Source organism: Myotis yumanensis, unplaced genomic scaffold (genome assembly GCF_028538775.1).
Source record: "Myotis yumanensis isolate MYYU_CA2020_CCGP unplaced genomic scaffold, mMyoYum1.0.hap1 SCAF_6, whole genome shotgun sequence".
NCBI classification, from domain to species: domain Eukaryota; kingdom Metazoa; phylum Chordata; class Mammalia; order Chiroptera; family Vespertilionidae; genus Myotis; species Myotis yumanensis.
Genome location: NW_027223757.1, coordinates 1433274 through 1458907, shown reverse-complemented (window position 1 = coordinate 1458907; position 25634 = coordinate 1433274). Strand labels below are relative to the sequence as shown.

Below are 25634 nucleotides of genomic sequence, written 5' to 3'. Positions count from 1 at the left end.
GTTAGGGTTTTTCAAAATGCTGACACGCCGAGCTCAAAAGGTTCGCCATCACTGCCCTAGGGCCTAGAGCAGGACTGCCCACTGGGGGGCAGTGGTGAGTGCCTGCAGGATCACATGGTCCCCTTCACACCTGGTTAGCACCCCCATGGGACAGACAATGGCCCAAAGGAACAGCGATTCCTAGTGAACAAGAACACTGCTTTCCTGGGATGCTGTGACCACCAAAGCATTCAGAGGGGTATGTGGAAAGCCGTTAGACAAAGCACATAAAGAAAAGAGAGTCCAAGTTCTGACTGTTCGGTTTGATTCCCACACGTTCCTGACAGTGCTCCCTGCAGGCTCGGACTGTGCAGGACGGAGCCACCGCCAGCCACACAGACCCGCTCCGCTCAGGTACGTGACAAAAGCTGCCACTTACAGCACAAAGGCGGCTTTGGTTTCAAGAGGCAACAGGAGTGTCACGTGACTGACTACGCCGCCTGCTCAGTTACAGAACAGCGAGCTGAAGTCGTCCACGCTGCAGGTCAGCGCCCACTGCGGCTAGACTTTGAGACCGAGGCCACTGGTGGGGACGGTGGGCGCCCCGTTTCAGCTCGCCTGCCCCGAGACACGGGAAACCTGCCGCCTCCATCCAGGCGGGAGCGCCTTTACCTACCTGGGAGCACTAGTCAGTTTTTCCAACATGATTTCCAAAAGGACCGCCTCCGAAGACGGCGTTTCCGGGGGGACGCTAACGGTTCTCGGCGCGGCTTGGCCGGCACTGCAATGCCATTCCCAGAAGCACTGCCTTCAGGAGGCGGGTCCTGGTGGGAATGATACCACAGTGTGACAGGCGGTCAGCGCACCTGCGGGGCACGGAGCGGCGGCGGCGGGCCCTGCGCCTGTGTACCTGATCTCCTTGGTCTTCTTGAAGACGGGCCTGCCCTCCTTCACCTCCCCGATGTCGAAGAGGTCGGAGTACAGCTCCTGGTTCTTGTGGTCCACCTGGAAGAGGGCGCAGCGGTCGGCGTTCACCAGGTTCTTGGCATAAATCTAAGGGCAGACGATAAAGCACGGCTAAGCCGACAAGAAAGGCATCCATTTCCCGTCAGAAATACATCCTCAGTTCAGCTATAGCAACACAATAAAGTAAGAAACACATCATTATCTCAATGAATGCAGAGAAAGTGGAGGTTGAAACCCAATTATGATTTTAAAAAACTAAGAACAGAAGGAACTTGCTCAATCTGATGAAGGCCACCTACAAACAAACAAATAGCATACTTAATAGTGGAAGACTGGATACTTCTCCTCTACAATCCGCAATAAGACAAGGATGTACACACTCTCAACCTCCAGGCAACATTGTAGCAGAGGTTCTACAGGACAATTACACGGGGAACAAATAAAAGGCGTCCAGCTTGGACAGAGAAGGTCAAACTGCCATTGATTCTAGACGACATAATCCCGCTACAGAAAACCCTGAAGAACCCACTTAAGAAACTATTGGGAATAATGATTTCATCACGTTTGAAGGACACAAGATCAATACACAAAAACCAATTTTACTTCTATACATTTTCAATAAAAATCTAAACATAAATTTAAGAAAACAATTCCATTATAATAGCATTAAAAATATTTAGAAATAACTTTACCAAAATAAAACAATAGTTATGCTTTGGAAATTACAAACATCGTTGGAAAAGTTAAGATAATGTAAATAAATAGAAAAAGACCCCATGTTCATGCTGGAATACTTAATGCTGTTAAGATGCCAAATTGTTCTATGAATTCAACACAATTCCTATCAGAATCCCATCTGAATTCTTTGTATAAATTGACAAGTAGATTTCTAAAAGTTATATGAAATTGCAAGGAACCAAAAATTAGTGAAAAAGAACAAATCTGGAGGACTCTCACTTCCCATTTTCAAAACTTTCTACAAAACAACAGTAACCCAGCCAGTGTGACAGTAACCCAGCCAGTGTGACACCATCCGTGAGGAAGAAAGACAGGTCGATGGGGCCGGACCAAGAGCCTAGAAATGAGCTGACGGCGGAGGTGAAAGCAGCCCGGACCTCCATGTCAGGGAGACTCGGCCGGGAATTCCCAGCCCAGAACATATGCAAAGGCATCTGAAGCCCAATGTTTTCAAAGTGTAAATGTTTCCCATGCTCGCCACTAAGCAATGAAAAATGCTGAGGTGTTTTTCCAAAATTCATAGAAGTGACCAAAAAAACCCAGGCAGCACCTCCAGACCCTTCTCACCCCTTTAAACGTTCACGCCTGGCACCTTCAACATTCCCCCATGCACTAGGCATGCGTCTAAGGTAAGGAAGAGCCTTGGTAAACAAGCGCCAACCTACCATTATGTGCTCCAGCAGAGAGTCTATGGCGACGATGTTATCAAAATACGTTCTGCAAAAGAGGAGGGAAACGGTGAGTGACTTTAGTGAGAGCAGAGCATGGGCGCTGGGACACACCCCGCTGCTCCTCACTGAAATGAAACGTGGCCATGTAGGTCTGATTCTTGCCGTTCTGTGGAACAAGGCACAATAGCATTTTCAAGATACACGGAACGTCGTTACTGACTTTAGCCCGAGGACTCTCATTTCAGAGGGAGCGTGAAGTAATTCTTTTATTGATAAGTACTGATGCAGGAAGGAAGTCTGTAGCGTTTAAAACTAGGAAGGAATAAAACTAGGTTCACTACATGTAACACTGTCATTAATTTTGATCTGAAATGAAAAACATTTAAATTTGCTACACCTCATTAATATGCTTAAGATGTAAATTTACCACTGAAAACCCGACAAGTTCGAATGTAGCTGAACTGTACTGAGGCAGCAACGTCACTCATCGAGAAGAAACAGCAGAATAAACACGCCGGTGAGGCCCCGAGGACACACAGTGAATGTACGTTCAGGAGGGTGAGTGGCAGGGAAAGGTTGTGGAGGTGGCTGGCACACACACCAAAATGTAGCCCTCCGGAATGGAGGACCCACCAGTGCGCATGGAGTGCAGGGATGGAACACAGTCCTTGCAAAGAAGGCTTCTCGCGTGGGCTGTGTTGGCGAGGCATCTGTCAGCACAGGTTTGTGTACATCCAGCGATGGACTCATAATTAGGACAGCGTATAAATAAGCCATGCCTTTCATGTAAAGGCGTCGTTAGCTGGAACACACTAAGTCTTGGGCTCAGGGCCCCGCACCCTGAGGAATGCTCGGCCAGGAAGGGGGTGAGCAAACTGGTTACCCCACAGAGCAAAGTGAGGTGTCACAGGAGGGAATGAACAGGGCTTTAGAAAATTTACAAGAGATTCAAGCACATGGACAAGAGATGCTGAACGGCTTCCCTTTCGATGTGTTTTGAATAATATCACGAGCCCCACAGTTATTGTTTCACTTTATCTCAAGGATCAGGGGATCAAAGAGGATCTCCTTCAATTCCATGTTTCTCTAACTTTATGTTGAAGAAACTAAGTGTAACACAATGCGGCGACTTCAGACTAACTAGTCACGGACGCTAGGAGAGCGTGAGGGTAGAGCAGGCAGGCCCGAGGGCTGCTGGCAGCCTGCAAGGCAGGCCCACTCTCCCCGTGTGAGCCCCGAGGCCCTGACCCTGACCGCACCTGCGCAGCCTCAGGTCTCAAGGGCAAGCACAAGCAAGACCTGTGCACCTGGGGCTCCATCAAGTACCTGGACCTGCTGCCACCCCGCCCGGCAGTTCCTCAGGTCCAGCCTCGGGCGATGGGCCTTTTCTCTAAAATCCTGTCTCAGCTACTGTCCACGGGGAAATTAAAATAGTAACAATAGCATTTCACTGACTGACATTTATAGAAAACGCCAGAGAGGTCTTTTTGGAAGGAACTAACTAGAACATTTCCTCTCTTACTGCTGTTAGTTTTCTCCCACAAACAGACACCCTGTGTCTGTACCATATGCATAACCCATGGACACAAGGGGGTGGGGCGGAGTGGGGTGGAGGGGGTTAATGGGGGGAGAAAGGGGACATCTGTAATATTTTCAACAATAAAGATACATTAAAAGAAATACACAGCAAACTGCAAATGAGAACCATCACATAACTGTCTCCATCCTTCCCCGGCAGCGTGAACGAGTGAGCAAGGGTGAGCACCAGTGAGCGAGGGTGAGAGAGTGCCCCCAGTCCTCTCGGCCCGCCCACCTGCCCAATGAAGTCACCAGCAGCAGCAGCCACCCACCCCTTAAAGCGCACACTCACTTTGATACGTCGAGTAGGAAGTCATTCAGTTCAGTCTGCTTGGCGAGGCCTCTGCAGAGCTGCCATATGAAACAAAGGCCATTAAGGATAAAAGATGTTTGCTTATTTACAAGTAAACATTCCAGAACACTACTGACCTTGTTGAATATAAAAGGTGTAACACAATCGCTGGCTTATAATGTAGCAATACTATCAATCACAACTCATTTTTCTTGAAGGCTTAAATGTGCTATAAGCACTTCACACTTATGACCTCATCTGATCACCACGAACACTGCAGGTTAGGGGCTGACTGTGTAACTGAGGCAGGAGGAGCCCAGAGCCTTGCTCAGACCCCAGAGCCCTGGGGGGTGGAGCCAGCATCCGGTCCAGACGCTCGGCCTCCAGAGCCGCTGGCTCTTCAAAACCCCTTGCACTTGAGAAACTGACGTGGACACATCTTCCACCCACTCTCTCGTGTCAGGTCCGAAGTCCTGCTCCTCAGCCCACTTCCCCACACTTAGGACTTTCCTCTCTATCACCTGGTCCCACCTTGAGCCGAGCTGGCTGAAGGGGACTCAGAAAACAAAACATGAGGAGCAGCAGCGGGAGATACAACGCAGAACTGTAGCCCGCGCATCCCTGAGCTTCCCAAGTCTAGTTCCCAGGAAAGCTGCAGTGTTTCTGGAGAACCAGGGTCTGAAATTCACACACCATTTGGTGGAGAGGATGCCTTAACTTAGGAAACAGAGTCAGAGAAATATCCATGTTCCGACCAGCAGGAGACTGATCCTGGGCTTTCGAGGGAAACAAAGATTCTAATAGGACACATACCCTTGATTGCATAAATGATGGGCAACTGTATATAAGTATATAAAAATAACTGACACATAGTTAAGCCAAAGAGTAAGGAAATGGAAGTGCATGGATGAAGGTTTTAGAAATAACAACATCGCTAAGATGCAAACAGAAGCCCGAGGCTGAGGCCAGCGCCCCCACAGGAAGCGCGGGACAGGGACCCACCTGCACCTGGTGGATGGCGACCGACGCCCAGGCGAGGTTCGCGGTGGCCACCTGAGGAGGGGAAAGAACCGCCATTAGCCAGGTGGGCCAGCCCCACAGCGTGGAGGACACTGCCTGGGGTCACTGCACATGTGAATGCTTTGCCAAGCACAAAGCATCAAATATGGACAGGACTTCTCTTTTATATTCCTCCTTCACTTACAATGGAATCAAGTGCTTCCTTGTTCCCCTTCATTTTGGATAAAAAATAAAATAAATGGATTAAAAGAGCTAGAGTCCAAGGACTCTAACATAAAATAACTTTAGTGTAATAACAATACTATTCAAAAGCCTCTAACAGCAACTCTAAAATGAGGAAGTATGTCTAGAACTTTGTTGAAGAGTTCTCACATTACTAACTATTCTTCGACTACCCATTCACCTGGTGAGTATTTACCAGGTATCTCCCAGGTGCCAGGCACTGTCCAAGGTGCTGAAGGAAGGGCACAGGGACACAGAATGGCTGATTGTGGGGACAGAAAAGGAGAGAAAGCCTGGCCAGGCCCGGTGGGGCTCAGTGGTTGAATGTTGCCCTATGAACCAGGAGGTGAGGGTTCAATTCCGGGTCAGGGCACAGGCCTGGGTTGCAGGCTCCATCCCCAGTGTGGGGCATGCAGGAGGCAGCCAATCCATGATTCTCTCTCATCACTCATGTTTCTCTCTCTCTTCTTCTCCTTCCTCTCTGAAATCAGTAAAAACATATTTGAAAAAAAAAGAAAAGGCGAGAAAGAGCGAGTGCGTGCACAGCATCAGCTGGCGATGGAGGCCGCAGAGGACCGGGGACCGGGAGCGACGGAAGCCTCGGGCGAGCACATGCTGGGGGGGGGGGGGGGGGGGGCGGGGGGCGCCTGAGAGGCCACACTGGAGGTCCCCCCTGCAGAAGGGGCTGGAGCTGGAAGGACGGGGACCCACACAGGCCCTGACTGGGAGCCCTGCAGCCTTGCTCCAGGGGCTGGTGCAGGAGGAAGGGGAGGTGGGGGGCAGGCTGTGCCACCCAGGGAGTGGACAGGTGCAGCCTTGGAGGGAGGCTGGCGTACCTGGGTGTGGCAGGCATCGCTGCCATTTTATTAATGTATTAATGAGCCGGTTCCAGCTCAGGGAATGGGGACAGAAGGCACTGCCCTCCACGTGGGTCTGGCGCTGGCACCTTCACCCAGGACGGACCGGAGAACGTGAGGACCTCCAGAATGCGGCACTCTCCGGAGCCAGCTACTGCTCTGTCTGATTTACAATAGGACGGACTCTTACTTTTATTGTTTCAATGGATTCTCACTTTAAAATGCCTAATTTCCAGTCTAACCAGTCCCCTCTCTAAATAACCACAAAACAAAACAAATTTTTTAAAAATCATTAGTATTCGTATCAAAAGCAAACTGTGGCTTCAACTATTCATTCCTTCATCACTGAGACGCTGCCTGAGCCCTCCGAGGCCAGCCCCGCCCCGCCCCGCCCCGCCGCCTCACCTCCTGCTGGCGCAGAGAGAAGGAGTCCTTGCCCCAGTGCCGGTACAGCTCCAGGATGCCCACCAGGTCGCCAATCGCCGTGACGATCGGCAAACAGAGAACGGACTTGATCCGAGTCCCTGATTCCAGTCCAGTGCCTCCTGGAAATCGTTCATCCTGAAAAATTAAATGGGAAAAGGTGTAAGTTCAGTACAATAAATGGAATAATGCAGTCATGACCCTTATTTCTGTAAGAAATACTTACCATCAATAACAAGCAGACCTTTTCAAGGAAAAACCAAATGACCTTGGCCCCCATCGGCAGTGCTTCAGGAAACGCTCGCCGTCAGCAGCGTGGCTCCTGCACAAACCCGGCTCTGAGCCTACCTTTGTGGAGCAGGGCTCAACCCACTCACACCATCAACCTCATCCAATAACCAAGGGAATTAGGGTGGCTGACACCTGCTATTCACCACCTGCTACTGTTCTAGAATTTGTATAATGGTTTGTTAAGTATAATGTCACAAGTGAAAATTCAAATATAAGTATCATATGAAAGAAATTATATAGTAAATGTGTCTCTTTTATTTTGAATGTTAGAATAACACAAAAGTGGATGTTCATGATAGTCATTTTACCTGAACCTCAAAGACTGATATTAAATATTCAAGTCATCCAATAATTGGCAATTTTTTAATCAAAAAACTGATTCTTTGAATTTAGTAATTTTCTAAATTACTAAATTTATGAATTATCATAAATGAATTAATATCAAGAAATTTATTCTACTTGTTCAATTTCTGCAGTGTGCGGGATGCTTTTCATGAATCTAGAACAGCACAAAGCTACACTTATTAGTATAATTTCCAAACCTTTTGAAAGTTTGCATATACAAAAATAGAGCATTTTCATATGACAACTTATATAGTATCTACTTTTAATACTCTTTAAAAGTGAAATCTACTTTCCGTTTTTTTCCTAAATAAAATAACTAGTTACCTGATTTTTTCAAGGTCATACAGATAGTCAGAGGCGGAACCACAATTAAAACCCACATTTCGTGAATCTCATTTAGTTTTCCAGAGCAAATGGATTGCACCTAAAACCTGCTGGTGCACTTGTCACTTGGAGGCTCCACTGGTCACGGTCTCTGTATCTGTCCTTCATCAGTTCCCCTAAAACTGCGTCTACCCACGGGGTCCGCTCTGGCTAAAGAGAGGGCAGAACATGTGATGGGAGCACAGGCTCGGAACCTCATAGGCATGTCTGACTTCCCTCTAGGACCCGGGCCGCCACCGTTAAGAGCGTGCCAGGCCACCCTCCGGGAGGTGGGGAGACACACCTGGAGAGCCGAGGCCACCTGAGACCAGCCAGCTCCGAGGTGGTGGCCAGCTGATGGCAGCTGTGTAAGCAACCCAGCCAGACCCGGCCCAGACCAGCAGGAGGGCCCGTCCAGACTCATGGGAATAGCAGGTGGTTGTTGTGTGACACTCAAATTGAGGGTCATCCGTCCCCCAGCGATGGCTATCCATTCATGCATATCCTGCTAGGATGTGACATACACACAGCTACCATTTAGTCTGCATGAGGATAAATATACATTTTTATGATTAACTGGCATATGTTCAAATAAAAATTATTCAAATGTAGCACTTAGTGTTTAAGACATGGTTTTCTGAGCACAAAAACTTTGTTCACATACAAATTCATTTATTGACCTATGTCATGCTTTGATGCTTTAATAAAATGACTTAAATTATACCATCAATGTGGTAAGTCTTCTCTCTTTATTAAATTAACACCTCCCCCCCTCCCAGAGGGGGCGGCACGAAGAGTGAGGAGCCACGTACCCCAAGGATGTCTTCCACGAGCAGCGTCTTCCGGGACTTGGCCACGTAGGCAGAGGTGGTGGTGCCCTGGGCGATGGGCCCCGCGGGGATGAGCCGGGGTCTGCCCTCCTTGATGCCAGGGGGCGTGAACACGCACAGGCTCTGGGAGAAGAAAGAACAGGTTTGTAGGCTTTCGTGCGCCCTGGTACGGGGCAGAGCCTCCTGGCGTTTCGTGACAATCCCGAGAAGGCTGGGCGTGGGGAAGAGCAGACACGAGGGAAGGCTCAGTGGCCAGCCTGGAGTGTCTGAGCTGAAACTCTCACATCCTCACACACAACACAGGCGAGATGCAGGACTTGAATGAATGAACGTGCACAGAAAGGCTCTTAAAATAGCCTATTTTGATATCTACAAATTAATGACATGAAAAAATAGGAAGCTGTCCTTGGGCTCAAGATGGTGTCTGACAAGAACCAGACCCGCCCTCCCTGCAGCCTGGGCCCCGACCTGCAGCGGGTCAGTAACAACGGTCAGAGGGTGCGGCTCCGTCCCTTTCCTGGAAGCCTTGCTTTCTCAGAGCCTCGTCTCATCTCACACGCAGTCCCTCCACTCTGTGAACGGGCTGCCTGCCACACGCCTGTGACGGCCACGCAGGACAGGGGTGAAGACCCTGCTCTGCACGCAAGTTCTGGACACGTCTGGGGGCACCTGCCCGTCAACTGACTGGGTGGGAGGGTCCAGTTCTGACATCATTTTCAAATAAATGTTTTTAAAAATATGATCCACTATTTTGACTAAACCAAATCATATTTCAAAGAACTACCTACTAAACCAGGATCAGAATCGCTCACCTATGGGCATCCCCTGGGCGCTGGGGCAGCACTCTGGCATGACTATATATAATAACTACACACCCTGTGTGAAAACCACTGAGGTTCGGGGGATGTCTCCCAGCCGACTTCCATCTTCGATTGGATTGCTGGGACTTCCAGGTGGAAGGCCTGGAGCAATAAGCATCAGACCACCCCTCACACCAAACACGTCCCTCTGAGCGCAGGCCACCCCTAAGCTGGCTCTGGGTAAAGGCAGGAGTTGGGTGTGTTTATTAACTTCTTAGTTGAGTGGTTTGCAAGCTTTGTAATGTCAGAGACCCCTTTTTCGCATAAAATCTCATCTATAATCACAAGGAAGTGAGCCGCATACACCTGGCCCCTCCCCGAGCGGGAGCAGGGAGCAGGGAGAGGAAGGGTGACGCCCCGGCTGCCTTACACATCACCTTCCCACAGGGGCAGCTCTGCGCCAAACACTTCCATCCACAAGAGCATCTACCTCAGTCAGGGCAGTGCTTGCGTAGTATTGGCTATTGAGTACGTGCCTGTGAAAATATACTTTAAGTGCTTCTATTTTAAAGTATTTAAATACAAGTTACACACGTTAAAGATTTTGAACATTTACACTGCTATATAGAAGATGATAAATAACAATTTCACCCCATTTCTTTTTAAAGAGGCCAGGAATCAGAATCCCTGTCTGTAAGTGGCGATCATTCTATTTGCATATGGCAGAGGCGGCAAGGCCTTTGCTAGACCTACTGCCTCTTGTCGCAGTAATTCCGTTTGAGCCGAGACTGGGCGGAGCGTAGAAACAGAAGTCAAGAACAGGAAGAGAGATGATCTCAAGACAGAAATTTACAGGATACGGTATATTTAGCTCGAAGCGGTGGTTTTCCCAAGCCCCGGGGAAGTTCATCATGAGGAGATGCTGGGCAGTGTTCCTGTCTCCACCGACGGGCTCAGGAAATGAACTGCAGGTGAACCGCGAGGTGCAGACGGCTCTTGAGGAGCTTCCCGGCCGGATGGAGAGTCAGTTCCCCAGCGAGCGGCGCCCGCAGCAGCTCTGACTTACTATCGCGGTGCTGACCTGGTTGCCTGTTGTTTTGGATGACTTTGCTCTATGCGCATTAAGAATGCGTTTAATAATATCTTCACATCATACTTAAAACAGGACAAAAAAGCAAGTCTGAAAAAACGATTTAGTGGGAAACAGAACAGACTCACGATTTACCTTAAATACCTAATGTTTAATGAAACGGGAATGTGTGATTCATCACCACCAACTAAACTGGCAATTCTACTTCCCTCGGTAACACTTGTTCTCATTTTTCTTTCCATATGCAATTCAAGGGTCTCTTTATTCATGAAACTTCATTTTATGGGAAGGCTTTAACTCACAACCAGCTAAACTTCAGAAACTTTTTTAAGATGAAAAATTATTTAGGTGTGCCATTATTTTTCCTAGGAGACACTAGATGGCGCTAGGTAGTAAATGAACTTAGGTCCATGAAGATGGCATGAGCTCACACCCACCTGGAACTGGAAGTAGATAGGTGACTTTGTTTGCACATTTCTTAAAAATAAACCTTCTAAAGTTTATTGCACAACTGAAAAAGCCACACAATTACTGCAAACTACTGGCTCCAAACTGGCTGCTAAAACCAACAGGCGAACAGCTATCTAGGAACTTACCTGATGCATTAAAAACTATTAATGTATTATTGGACTCTACCAGGTGTTCAGCTTTTACAAAGAGCTCTGATGGATAACACCATGAAGCATGCCAGGTACCAACCAGCTGGGGCATGTGAGCAGGCATGGAAGAGAAGAGCTGTAAGACCACTGAGGGTGAACTGAGCCCCATCTTCATTGGGGAAACGCTGGTTTTGTCCCACAGCGTTTCTGGAGCACCTGGCAGTGATGTGCCAGGCACTGCTCTGGCCGGAACTCAGTGGCACCCGCTTCCTCTCCCAGCTCCCAGCTCCCACAGGTTCACTTCTTCTGCCCCAACAGCCTTTGTTTTCCCTTATCTCCTGAGCGAGGTCTTCCAAGCTCTGCTCAACGGGGCCAATCAGCCAAGCTGCGTTTAATGGGCCCACTCCCAGCACCCCATCCAATGCAGGGACTCGGGGCACCGCGGGCTCCTCCCTGATCACTTCAATGCCACGTGCTGGGATTTAGTGTGGATTTCCCCGTTTCCCTTCTGGCTGCACATGCCTTGATGACAGAAAGGACTTGTTCTTTGCCTTTGTATGCTCTGCATGTAGCAGTGTCTTCTGGTACCTTGCAGGTGTTTACAGTGGGTTGTTGAATGAATAACATTCTCGTAACAGTTAAGCAATGCAGGTTAAATGAACGCTTAGGAAATGTAAGACTCTTGTCAAAGTCACCAAGTAGTGAACTGCACTCACAAACTCTGCCTCCAGAATCACACTCCTATGAAAAGCTATGTAAACAGTGTGTTGAATATATGTCCTGCTCGTTTTTAGAAAAGCCTTATTCTAGCACTGGTTTCAATGTCTTCCACTTACTGGTCTACTACGTTTTCTATCATTGTTTGCATTAAATAGAGTGACTTAGTTTCCTCGAAAACTGTCCCTTTTATTTAGACTTCCACTTTTATCAGTCCAAGTACCCTCTCGTATTTTCACTGTAACCACTGTTTTGCTATTTTTTAAATTACTAGGCATATATACTGGTTTTCTCTTCTTTGTTAATTAGGTTGACAGTGGCTTATCTTAAAGTACTTGGAGTTCCTTGTGTATACAGATTTTTTTTTCTGTGTCCATAGGTTAGACTGGTCAATCCCAAGAGGCAGGGATTTTAACTGACGACCGTGCTTCTGGTTTCCAGGACAGGGTGTGATCGAGCCCAGTAAAAAACGTGTCAGAGCAATATATCCACTTATTTTTGTTCTCTTATTTATTAATGTTCCAAAAATGAATAAAAATGTTTAATACTTTAAGGATGTGAATTTTCCACTGTGAACTAAGTTTGTTCACAACTTTAGCAATATTGTAATCCAAGTTCATCAACACTGTTCTCTAAATATTCCACTCACTATATTTGTTTTTTTTTTCTTTGTTCAAAGAGTAGCTGGGCTTATTGTTAATGTTTAAATATAAAGGTTTAATTTCCTTGTTTTCAGCCATTCCGGGGATCTGAATTTCTTAAATTGGGGCTAAATACATCCATGTACGATATGACTTAAAGAAAGGGAACCCCGAGTTGGTAAATCCTAAAATAAGATACTGAGTTGAATATATAACGTTTTTGATCTGTCAGCAACTAAAAACACTCCTGCCTTTTCTGCCCATGTTCTGTGACTGTTTTGTGTTATAAATTTCAATGTTCCAATGTTTACTGTGTAAACTTCGGGAGCTCGACCTTCACTGCAGACTGAGCCCTCCACGAATCAGGTGGCCTCCTTTTCCAACCTAATGCTTCTCTCCCTCCAGGTCAGCTCTGCTCCTGCTCTCGTGGCACGTGCTCTCTCTCTCCTGCATCTCTCGGGAGCAGGTCTGCTCCGGCTGAAAGGTCCTTTCCACTGGGCCTGCTCTGTCGACACGTCCCTCTACAAAACAGAAGGAAGCCGTGGGGGGGTGACCTGACTTTTTTTTTTCTTTTAATAGGTGGACCTATTCTACTTGTAATTTTGTTGTGACATATTTTTATAATGAGTTTCATAATCATACTTGATGTTTTATTCTTAGTGTTTTAATGCTATTTAGCTTGTTTTCTATAACTCTGTGTTTTCTTTACATTTTTCCTCTCTTGTAATATTAATGCAGATATTTAATTATACTACTGAAACTTCTGATATATTTAAATATTTAAAATTATGTTTCTTGATACATCAATTTCAGAAAATTATTTCGACTCATTCTCATTCATGAAAAAAAAGAATACTTTTATAAGTATAAGAATTTTGTAATTCCTTCCATCTCTATCTCAATCCATGGTACTTATTAATCTACACTTTAAAACTTTATCTCAGTCTATTTAGATTGCATATTGTAATTTTGTCACCAAAGCATATACATTTTGTTTTCAAAGTAAGTTATTTAAGAAAAGCTTTCTAACTAACTATCATTCAAAATCCATACTCAATCTTTAAAAACATTGATAAACTTTGTATAATATGGTAACTTTCATGTGCAAAAGGAAGGAATGTAAGGAAATATACATGCATCTGCTCATCTGTGCAAAGAAGTGTTTTATTTTATTTTATGGGGTTATTGGCTTACATTGCAGAAGTATGTCAACATCTGTTGCAAGCAATATGGCAGATGAGATCATTTGACACTCCTGAAAAGAACAACTTTAAAATGATGTGAAGGCGGTGTAGAATAATCTGCAGACCTTTTATAATGCAGTGCTGGGCTGAGGAGGAAGGAGGACCCACAACCACCGAGAAGGAAGTGTGGACAGGGATTCTTCGCCTAAGCCAACCCCAAACTGGAAGTAGCAACCACAGCTCGCCGTCTCGAAGTTCCCTCGGGAAAGCCGCCTGGGGACCCGAAGACGAGAGGAAGCCTGGTCCTCTCCAGGGAAGGCTCCCGGGAGACCCTGCCCGGGGCTCAGCCGGCAAAGGGCTGCCCCAGCGGAGGCTGAAGGGCACGTACACTCAGGGCCGCAGGGCCCCACCCGGAAACCAGAGCCTCTTGCATCTACTGCTGGAGCCAGAACGGACCTCTCCTCTGAGAAAAGTCACTGTGCGTCACGTGGGCGGAGACTGGAACATACACTGCTTTGTAGAACGAAAACAACTCAAGTAGATGATTTGGTTTAAATGGTCTTGGATTGGCCCTTCCTCGGGTGATAGGCAGAAACAAATACATAACCTGTCTCTAGGAAAGAAACCACAACATGAGCTTAAAGAAACAAATACATGCCCTAACCGGTTTGGCTCAGTGGATAGAGCGTCGGCCTGCAGACTCAAGGGTCCCAGGTTCGATTCCCGTCAAGGGCATGTACCTTGGCTGTGGGCACATCCCCAGTGGGGGGCGTGCAAGAGGCAGCTGATCGATGTTTCTCTCTCATCGATGTTTCTAACTCTCTATTCCTCTCCCTCTCCCTTCCTCTCTGTAAAAAATCAATAAAATATATTTTTTTAAAAAAGAAAATAATTTTTTTAAAAAAGAAACAAATACATAACCTGTCTCTAGGAAAGAAACTGCAACATGAGCTTAAAGAATACCCACTGTGGCCCTAGCCTGTTTGGCTCAGTGGATAGAGCATGGCCTGTTGACCGAAGGGTCCCAGCTTCGATTCGGACCAAGGCCAAGTACCTTGGTTGTGGGCTCGACCCCCCAGTAGGGGTTTTGCAGGAGGCAGCTGGTCGATGTTTCTCTCTCATCGATGTTTCTAACTCTATCCATCCCTCTCCCTTCCTCTCTGTAAAAATCAATAAAAGTATATATTTTTAAAAAAATACCCAATGTAAAAGGCCCAAGGAATAATATGATTCATAGTTAAAACTGGAAAACATAAAACACATGAGGAAATAAGTCACTTTCTATAAAAGATGAAAGAAATGAAAGCCAGGAAGCTGTAAATTCAGAAAAGAATATAAAACAATATAAAAAAGGTATAATTCATCTATTTCAAGAAATAAAAGATAAGTCCAGGGGATAAAACACTATCATGAAGGACTGAGACAAATGGAAAACAACCAAAAAGTAACTATCTAGTCAATCTACAGAGATGACATCGACCAACGTGAACTCTTTATCCAGCCACAGCCTCTTTAGAGAGCGTGTGAAACAGACACATTCAGAGAGGCAACCACGGCTTCCAGCACAGGTGCTCATTTAGGGAAAGCCCAGGGGCCAGAGGAAGGAGGACTCCAGAAGGGAGAGCAGAGATACAAGAAGTGAGAGCGAAGGGCAGCTGCGGGAACTTCACAGTGTCTCCCACCCACAGACACCGGCTGTGGAGCAGCCAGGGCCTCGCCCCCACGTCCATTACACAAATGGGAAAATACAGCCACCCCGCGCCCCCCCCCCCCCCGATTCACCTCCCAGGAGACCAGCCCTCTGCCTCCATGAGCTTATGTTCTACCACGCAAATCACAACTACGTGGGCAATGACAGCCTCCCTGAGCTCCGAGAGGAAGCAGGTGCCATCAGGAAAGTGTAACAGGGTGTGACCCAGGAGGCCACAGAAAGCTGCTATCTGCTGGGACCCCTGCTGCCACCCCAGGGGTCCACCGTGGCACAGGACACAGCTTCCCTCAGGTGTGGGGACAGCAGAGGTGCAAGGCCCGGGACCAAGAGAGAACACAGCACATCAGCTGACCTCAGGAGTTTAGGGCAAGGAGCCAGAGGAATGCGGAGAGAATGTGATGTCATCCTCAACCAAGTTACAAAGGTGAATGGTGAGTAGAGTGAGAGGATTCTGATCTACATGGTAACAGCTTGGCTCCTGTAGATGCAAAGCTCTTTCTAATCACACAGTAGAGGAGGCTACTTCCCTGAGGTCAGCGTAGAAAGGAGTCTGCAGACCAGGAAGTGCAAACACAGCTGAGTAACTAAGAACATCACTCAGCTGTGCTTTCACTTTCCGCCCGGCAGGCATGGCTCAGGGGTTGAGCATCGACCTATGAACCAGGAGGTAACAGTTCAATTCCAGGTCAGGGCACAGGCCCAGGTTGCAGGTTCGATCCCCAGTGGGGGGAGTGCAGGAGGCAGCCGATCCATGATTCTCCCTCATCATTGATGTTTCTCTCTCTCTCCCCCTTCCTCTCTAAGATCAATAAAAATATATTTAGCCCTAACCGGTTTGGCTCAGTGGATAGAGCGTTGGCCTATGGACTCAAGGGTCCCAGGTTCGATTCCAGTCAAGGGCATGTACCTTGGCTGTGGGCACATCCCCAGTAGTGGGCGTGCAGGAGGCAGCTGATAGATGTTTCTCCCTCATCGATGTTTCTAACTCTCTATCCCTCTCCCTTCCTCTCTGTGAAAAATCAATTATATATATATATATATATATATATATATATATATACACACACACACACATATATATATATTTAAAAAAATACAAAAAGAACATGGGTCCGGAATCTCGATCCCTGCTCTGAGAGCCCAGCCCTTCTTGGGGCTCCCACACACTATGACCCCCTGGCCTCTGGGGCCGCCCTACCCCCCTCTGCCAACTAGGTCTCCCCATTGTCCTTCCTCTGAGCAGAAGAGGCTTCCTAGAGCGGCGGCCTCAGTGTTGGGGTTCCCATCACTTCTTTTCAGGTAAACAGCTGGAATGCTGAGGCCCAGGTCCAGGTTTCAGCAGAGTCTGAATGGCCCCAGTGTGGGTCACAAATAGCTGTGACTGAGACACAGGTGACATGGGGACAACAGGCCGGCGTGGCCAGCCCTGCGGGTGCAGCTCCCGGGGAAGGAATCGAGAGAGGCAGGCTCCCTTCCACCCGGCTCTATGCCCGGCAGTAAGTAAGAATAAATGCAATCGACATAAGACACTGGGGATAAGGGAGGGCAGGGGCTTGTCAAGGGCGGGGGGGAAAAAAGGACACTTATGTAATACCCTTTGTAATACTTTAAGCGAAAAATAAAAAAAAAATAAAAAAAAGAATAAATGCAATCATACCAGAATTTTCTAAAAGGAATTCTCACTTTTTAATAAAACTCCCAACATTTAGAAATAAAAGTTTAGAATGGACAGAACACAGTGAGATCCACTGTTTCTTCAGTATCTGAGCCAATCCCCGTGCCACGGGCCTGGGAATCTAAAGCAGGTGGCGGCAGCAGTGGGACCTGGGTAATGCCACTCAATAAGCACTCTCGGTGGTGCTGACACGAACGGCACCAGGAGAGATGCTGGCTGAACACAGAAATGGCTGAGCAAAGGTCCCTGAAGCCCTTCCAGTCCCGTAACGGTGACTGCAAAGCAGAGCGCCCAGGCTGAGGAGGCGCGGGGTCCCGTCGGCACTGCCTGCACCTGGCTTTCCTGCCTGCCCAGCTGTGTGCTCACGAGACCACCACAAACCCTCGGAGCACTGCGTCTCCACTCCCATCCCGTTTTACGTCACATGAACAGCACAGGGCCCTGCGGATCACACTGCAAAAATACACGCCAAACCTCAAATCACAACGCCTAACGCACAGCAGGAGTGTGCCAAATCCATTTATAACTGAGTTGCATATATTTAAGCTATGAGTGTAAGTATCGTCAGCTCAGAACATCCTCCTAAAACGTGTGTGTGTTTAATGCCGCAACAACACTGAGAGGCCGGGAACTGAACACCGTGAGATGCTCTGCAGGACGCCCGGTGAACCAGCGACACGGCCGTCTGTCTGCCCCCGAGGAAGGCGGCGCAGCCACGCCAGGGCCGACCCAGCCCCACGCAGCTCAGGGAGTCACTTCCTAGAAACTCTCCCAGAACTCTGAGTCGTCTTCAACAATCTAGAAGTCACATTTCATTCTATTTCTTAAAAAAGGTTCTTTATTGAGAGGGAGAGGGAGAAGCCTCAGTGTGAGAGGGGAACATCGACTGGTTGCCTCCTGGACGCCCCCTACTGGGGACTGCGCCCACACCAAGCAGGTGCCCTGCCCTGGAATCGACCAGCAGCCTTCCAGTGCAGGCGGCTATGCTCCACCAACTGAGCCACACCGCGGCGCAAAAAACCACCTCACATTTTAACAACGCGGAACTTTTGTTCTCGTTTTATCCTGCTGCAGATTGTGTGCAGAAAGGGCGGTCCACAGGGATGAAATAACTTCTTCACAAAACCATAATCTAGAAATGTCATTTGTAAGGTAGATCACACACCAAAACCAAAGCAATCGATCAATTATAAGACTTTACACCTCACTGTTGCCATCTGGTAAAATTCTCAGCTGGTAACAACCACACGTAGACACAAACGGTAAGATGAATTTCAAGCACTTCATTCCAATATGTCTATTACGTTGTTAACATCACAGTTTACTTTTCTAAAAAGCTTATAACATTTTCTTAACTAGGGCGCCAAAATCTAAATGTAGATACTTACATTATTGCACTCGCCAAGGAAATACAGTGCAAATCCATCCGCTTTTGTGGCTGCCAAGGCAATGAGAGAGGAAGAGACTGATGGGAACAGAAGACACAGCACGGGAGCCCTCGAGGCGAGGCCTCAGCACCGAGACGGTCAGCGGGTCTCTAGCAGTCACCGGCCGTGCGGCAAACTGAACCAAATGGCCTATGGCGTCACTCCTTTACATAATTAGAGCGTTTTCACTTACTTCATCAGCCATTGCGAAGTTTAAGGTGAGCAGTCAGCGTGCTATGTAATAATGTATTTGTCAAACTTGAAAATCAGAATTATTGAAAAATATTTTTAAAATCTGAGTTATATTTAATTTTTAAAGTATTAAAAATACTAGAATTGATTTTCATAATATTGAATAACCAATATAAGCATCAGCCAAAAAGAATTCTGCTCGCATCTGCATCTCCTCACTGAGGAGAACGTGACTAAACTTTTCTAAAACTGCTTCAGGGTTGGCTGACGATAGCTCCCACAGCAGCGAACAGAGTAAGGCTTAGAGGAATGCCCCGAATTTAACTCCTTTCCGTCCGTGTGGCCTGTCTCTACCGCAGCTTTCTCATCAGTCAGATGGTCATAATAGTATATAAAGTTGTCACTTGCCCAAATAAGTTTAAAATGCTGCTTCTTCCTTAGAATTAATGACTTCTTGTATAAATGTGATTTAGTTCAATAAAACGATACAAAGAAAGCCAGGTTTGAATAGGAAGGCACAGTACATTCCATTAAACTTCAGGCAGATGCTGGTTTTGGAATTCGGACAGTTTCAGAATAAAGTATTTTCACTTCAAACGTAGCCCACAAGTCGAAGGAAGCACATGGCGCCCTTGCCCTCAGCAGCACATGGCCGTGCCCTTCTCTGCCCGGCAGCGGTGAGCGGCCGTCCTCCGTCCTCCGCCCGAGCCGCGGTCTCACCTGTTCTGATGATGCTGCTCAGCTCGTACAGCAGCAGCTGGTTGTCCCCGCCCGTGTCCAGCCGCTGCTCGATGTAGCTGTTCAGTTCATACACGACTCCCTGCATGTTCGTATCTTGGTACTTTAATAAAAACATACACGGCACAATTAAATAGAATAGAATAAAAATTCCCTTGTTCATAAAACATACTCTGTACGGCTTTACATACTCTTACACAGCATGGTTTAATATAGTCTACGATAAAACAGGACAAAGTAAAACTGCTATGAGCTACTTAGAATTAGCACAGACCCCATGCATGCCTATTTATATCAAATGTCACAAATCACAGCTGTGTTTCTCAAGTTTTACATATAATGCTGCTGGCAACTTCATCAGTGAAAATGGTCCAAGTCTGCCAAGTGAGTGAGGCATCGTAAGAAAAGCCAGCCTCACGCACCACCTGGGGGAAACCGAGTATCAGCGTCCGGCCTCTGCCTCAATGCGGCTGCCACCCAGTCCCACCCCCACTCCCCACGTTCACGGCCACTGCGGCCAGGGCCGTCCCACGGCAAGTCCAGGCCCTGGGCTCCATCCAGGGACCAGGAACACGGCCGGTAGGTGGGGCCTGGGAGAAGGTGGCAACCGAATCTGCGCTGCCCCCAGCACAAGCCACGCCGGGTCTTCTGTAAAATCACTGAGAAGCAGGCTCCTCACAGCAGCTTCCCTGAGCTCCAGCACACGCCCCTAGGCCCCTTCTCCTAACACCAGCCCGGGTGAACTTGGAAAATAAAATTCTGTCACTCCCGGCTCCCGCTGCACACAGCTCTCTGATCCCTCGTCCTCGGCCCCCTGACCCTTCAGCACGGAGCGCTCTGAGGAAGCAACAAAAGCATGCCTTTCCCTACGGTGGTGGAAGAAGTGAGGCTCCCCGCACTTACCCTGCTGACTTCCTTTGGCACCGGCTCATCTGGGGGAGGGAGAGGAAGGGAAAACACAATTAGAGCTCGGGCAGGGTCATTCCAAAAACAGAAGGCTTCACTGTATGCTTCCTTGTATGCAATCTGAGAGTCTGGGTCTTAACATCTGTAAAATAAGGGTTAAACACAGGAACTATAGAGCTAGATGGACATATGACTTTTGGAGAGACCTGACATGACCCGACTTGCTTGTCACTTCACCATCACCTATAAATGGCTGCACCTGCAAACACGGCTACACTGTGGCTTATTCAAATGTGCGCACAGAAAAGGGTGTCTAACATTTGCAATACTCTAAACAGCACAGCCCCCATGAACATTGGCAGCGCCCGAGCACTGGTGACGTCAGGGCGGGTTCCGGTCTGAAACAGGACAGGCCCCTCTCCCTGCGGGGCTGGCTACATGGCAAGAGCATACTGTGTGACCAAAGGGCACGAGAAACAAGCTGGCCCAGACCCCATTTGAAGCCACTGGCTCTGAGTGTCCCAGCCCAGGTCACTGGCTCTCACACAAAGAAAGAGTGTTTGTGTGGCCTGCCCAGGCCCGCACGGGGCAGCCTCCTGTTTACACGGTGGCTCTCCAGGTCTGTGGAGCCTCTGTTTGTAGTGATACGATCTCACAGGTAAAAACCTGAAGATTTCACACACAAAAAAAAACACTTAGAATTCAATAACGTGATCATATTCAACAAGTAGCAAGATAAAAAAGCGAGCACACAAAAACCAGTTGCATTTCTATACACTAACAACAAACAATTCAAAAAGGAAACTAAGAAAAATTCCATTTACAGTAGCTTCAAAAATAATACAGCACCTAGGAATTAACCACGGAGATGGAAGGGGTGCCAGGAAACAGGGAGGCACAGCCCAGTCAGGGACGGGAAGGCAGAGCTGTAATGGGTCGCAGGCACCTCCATCGTTTATCCAGATAAAATCCGCAGGGGAGCCTCTAGCAATTGAAAATAATATTTAAAATAATCATGGTAATATAGTATTTCTCTTTAGATTACACACGTAATTAGTCCCTTTACCATGTTCAACAGCAACAAGGCCATAGCAGAATAAAATTACAGCTACCTTTAGAGAATGTATCCTTAGGTACCAAAGAATGGCTCATTTTCTGTGGTAAGCAATAAATAAATTAGTCTAAAGACTATAGTTTCCAATTAATATAAAGCCTATATTTTAACATAATGTGATAAGAAATACAACCTTATCTTGCTATCAACCCTGTGTCAAAATTAATCTCATAATAGACATGAATGCTTTTAAATTATTTATTCACTCATTCAATCTTTTATTCATTAAGTGAGATTTAATGTGGGCCATTATGTCCAACACTGCAAAAGATATTAGAGACGCAGCCAATGCATGGAGAGCTCTGTTACTAAAAGGGATTAAATGCTTCCTTCTTAAAATTTAAAAGCTAGTACACAAAATCTCTCTCTATGAAATGGAAGCGAAGTAGGATAAGTATGACATAGGGGCACTTTTCACACATATTAACACCCGTCTCAGACAGACTCAGAAGACTCACAGACCTCTATCAGAGTGAAATTTAAATCTCACCAGAGACAAAAACATGAGATAAGTTGGTCAACATATAAAAGTACTCCAGTAAAAGCAATTAACGCCAGCATTTCTCATTCTAGGGTGTGACTTAAGACAGCACGAATGTCACTCAGAATTCTCTGAAGCTGGAAGCAACTGAATGTGCTTCAGCAGAGAAATGGATAAATATCACTCAGCAGCACAAGGCACACACCAGTGATACGCGCAGCCACATTCTGCTAAGAATTCAGAGGTGGGCCCCACATTTCAATGTAGAGTTGTCTGAACCCAAATATGTTTACCAAACGTTATAATATTGCTAGAGACACTGTCTTCTAAAAATCATGGCTTTATTCAATCCATAAAATATGGGAGCAGAGCAAATTATTGAGAGTAAATAGAGAGCACAAATGAAATGACAAAAATACATCACTGGAATCCAATAAAAAATATTTTCTTACTGAAATGGTAAGGCTGGGAGAAGTATCATTAACAAGCCCATCTCAAGTAATTCTCATACATATTGAATTTGGGAAGTGAATATGGTTGTTGATCTGTTTTAGACGAACTCTCTAAACGAAAAGCATCAGATACACTCTCAAATGTGGAGTTTTGACTATGATGGATCTAAGGACCCTGGGCTTTTAAAACCCTGAGCCTGAGATCGATTGCAAAAACATTTATAATTTCCTGAAGGCAGACCCCTCCTTTCATCACTGTCGCCTCCTGGTGGAGGTGTGAAGTGTGGGGGCAGCCTTTCCTGGGTCTGTCTGCTGGCTGCCTGGGCTGCATGAGTCACTGGGGATCCTCTCTCCCCATCAGCACCAGATTAGCACGGGGGCTTCCCTTCCTGAGTCTCTTCTCCCAACACACTCATGTTCTACCACGTGCCACAGCCAAGAGGAACAGTTACCTACTCCGCTCGGAAAGATGCCACGGGGTTCTATGAAAGTTTCCAGCAAAACGTTACTCCTTGATAGTTCACCAACACGGGAGAGAGACCGTTTTTGCTTTGGTTTTAAAGACTGAGCTACTGTGCTAAGACATCTGCAAGTACCTGGCTAGCATGGCTCAGTGGTTGAGGGTAGACCTAGGAACCAGGAGGTCAGAATTAGGTTCCCGGTCAGGGTACATGCCCGGGTTGTGGGCTCCATCCCCAGTGTGGGGGTGTGCAAGAAGCAGCCAATCAATGATTCTCATCATTGATATTTCTATCTCTCTTCCCTTCTCCCTTCCTCTCTGAAATCAATAAAAATAAAAATTTTTAAAAATTTCTACTTGCTAGATATTTTCAAATGCACAGTCAACAAATCTGAAATAATCTTATTGTTTATCATCTGTCTTCCCTATAAGAAAATGACTTTAAGGGGATCAAGTTTATATATTGCTTATTCCACAATTACATACCTAGGTATTCAATAAATATCTATTTGTTGACACAATGAATGGCAAGCTAGAGCAATGAGGAGAACCTGGTCACATTCCTGCTATAGTCACCACTCAAATAAATGTTTCTAGAAATTATTATCCAACCTTTGGTTAAATAATCCAGGCCAATGTTGAATCTCCAGGAAGCTTTTAAGGGATAGATGGTGAACTCGTTTGCTTTTAGTTCAGATCAAGGCATCTGACACATTTTCTGGTTTTGTATTACAAAAAAAAAAATGATATGTAAGTTCTATTTAAGTGAAAGTGCAGTTTCTGTATCTGAGAGAAGGTTTTTCAGAGAAAGGAGAGAGAGCACCAGATGAAGTTCCAAGTAAACCATTTCAACGACCTGTTTTTTCCTTCCTTGTGATGTGTACTAACAGTCACTGCCCCACTCATCAGCGTCCTCTCGCTAAAACCATCTACCATTGCATACTGATTCATGCCCTGGTCACTGAATCGCCTACAACACACACATGAACATAGAAAACATATCACATACAAAGCAGAACAAATGCTATTTAATCTGCAATTTAGGAGCATAATTGAAATCTCACTCCTTTCAAGCATGAAATATTTGAATGAATATTAAATCTTATTTCTAGAATGATGGACAGGCAAGAAATACATAACAGATACATTCTTTGAGTAAAAAAAGAAAAAGTAACTTCATTTATTTGATGAAACATATTTAAGGCAGCTGAAAGCACCAATATTTTTATTATTAATTATTTGACATTTATAAATACACCAATAGCTACATGGTCTGCTACTGAATAGACATAGAATTATAATAAAAAGTATTGGCCATAAAACATAGCACTGCTGCTCATAATTTTTATTTTTTATTGCAGAACTTTTTCTTTCTTTCTCTTATAGAGACATAAATCAGTCTCTATGCGGTCTCCACTTCCAGTCCTCGGGTATCAGGGTTCTCTCCTGCGAGTTTTCCAGTGATATTTAGGAAGTTTTTCTGTGTTTTAGCTGTAATACCAGTTTGTTTCCGGGAGCATGTCCGTGCACATCCGCTTACTCTGCCGCCATGTTTAATCTCCGCTGCCCATAGTTTTTAGATCATCTGAGTTCCATCAATCCCTCTCTTGAATACCAAATGCAGAAACTTCAAAACCAGAGTCAGGAGCATCAGCACTGAGCACATGCTAGCAGCACCCGCCTAACAGCACAGCATCTCAACAATGATCCTTTAGCATTAAATATAGCACTTTGCTACACTAAACATTCCCAGAAGAACAGTATTTATTTTGGTGTTTTTAATATAAAAGGTCTTCGTTTATTTAAAATCATATTTAACCGTTTGAGTCCCAAGCAGCGCGATTGCGCTGCTGAGATTTTATGTCGAGAAAACATACGATTCATTTGAGTCCCAGGGGGTATTGAAAAAACACTGTCGAAAAATCCCAAACAGCGCAACCGCGCTTTCTCTAAATGAGTACGAAAAGACCCAAACAGCGTGATAGCGCTTGTTTTATTTTATGTCGAGAAATACCAAGCAGTGCGATCGCATGCTTGGGACTCAAACGGTTAAAATTTATTTCCACTCTGAAACAATATTCTTAGAAATGAATATCTGGCCAAATGCAATTTATATAAAACCAAAATTATATGACATTATTCAGATCCTCATATTAATATGTGCATTCAATCTGGCAGGAAATGGACTTCACATCCCTCCTGAGCCCACATGTCTTTTTTCATCAGAGCTGCCTCTTCTGTGGACGGATCTGAATGACAATCTAATGCCAAGTCATCAGTTTTCCTACTGTGCCCCGGTAAAAACTGCGTGAAGACTTCTTTTGGCAAAATATATTAACATAAATATAGCTGTGCAATACAAATAATTTTTTAGAATCATTAATAATCATCATTAAATAAAACCAAGTCTAACATTGCATTTTCAATGTGTTCACATCTAAATAAATTTTCAAGAATTACCTGTCAAGATATTTATTTTTAGTCAAGGATCTTTCTTTTGTCTAGTCCCCCTCACTCTAACATCAAGTTATCTCTTTAAACAGAATAAAACGATCACAAAGCTGACAAGCTACTATCTGTCTACCATGTTTCCTTTCCAGCGTGTATTAAATGCCTGTCCTTTGTCACTATAAAGTAGAAAATAATCCACATTCAGTCTGAATGAGATCTCACCTTCTGCTTTGTTGTTCTTCCTCCTCAGCCATTTCTCTACCGTCTCTGTACTAACACTTTCAGATACAAATTCATCTAATATCTGAGGGTGAAGAGAAAGATATGCCTTCACTTTTTCATCTGTCAAACCTGTAAAGGAATTGAAAAGAATAAAATTAACCCATATGACATCTTCATATACATAAAAGACATAAAAATA

At 45.9% G+C, this 25634-nt stretch overlaps 1 protein-coding gene across 5 annotated transcripts in view; it reads right to left on the bottom strand.

The window, feature by feature from the left end:
* Positions 1–25634, bottom strand: part of PDE10A (phosphodiesterase 10A) — a 217319-nt gene that overhangs the window by 31028 nt on the left and 160657 nt on the right. For all 5 annotated transcript variants that reach the window (XM_070417351.1, XM_070417352.1, XM_070417353.1 and 2 more), the window contains 10 exons: positions 25436–25564; positions 20253–20281; positions 19332–19452; positions 18381–18430; positions 8558–8698; positions 6729–6884; positions 5227–5277; positions 4225–4283; positions 2349–2400; positions 890–1032 (listed from right to left, as the gene is read on the bottom strand). In XM_070417351.1, the coding sequence (XP_070273452.1) occupies positions 890–1032; positions 2349–2400; positions 4225–4283; positions 5227–5277; positions 6729–6884; positions 8558–8698; positions 18381–18430; positions 19332–19452; positions 20253–20281; positions 25436–25564 (931 nt within the window). The remainder of the gene's footprint in view (positions 1–889; positions 1033–2348; positions 2401–4224; positions 4284–5226; positions 5278–6728; positions 6885–8557; positions 8699–18380; positions 18431–19331; positions 19453–20252; positions 20282–25435; positions 25565–25634) is intronic.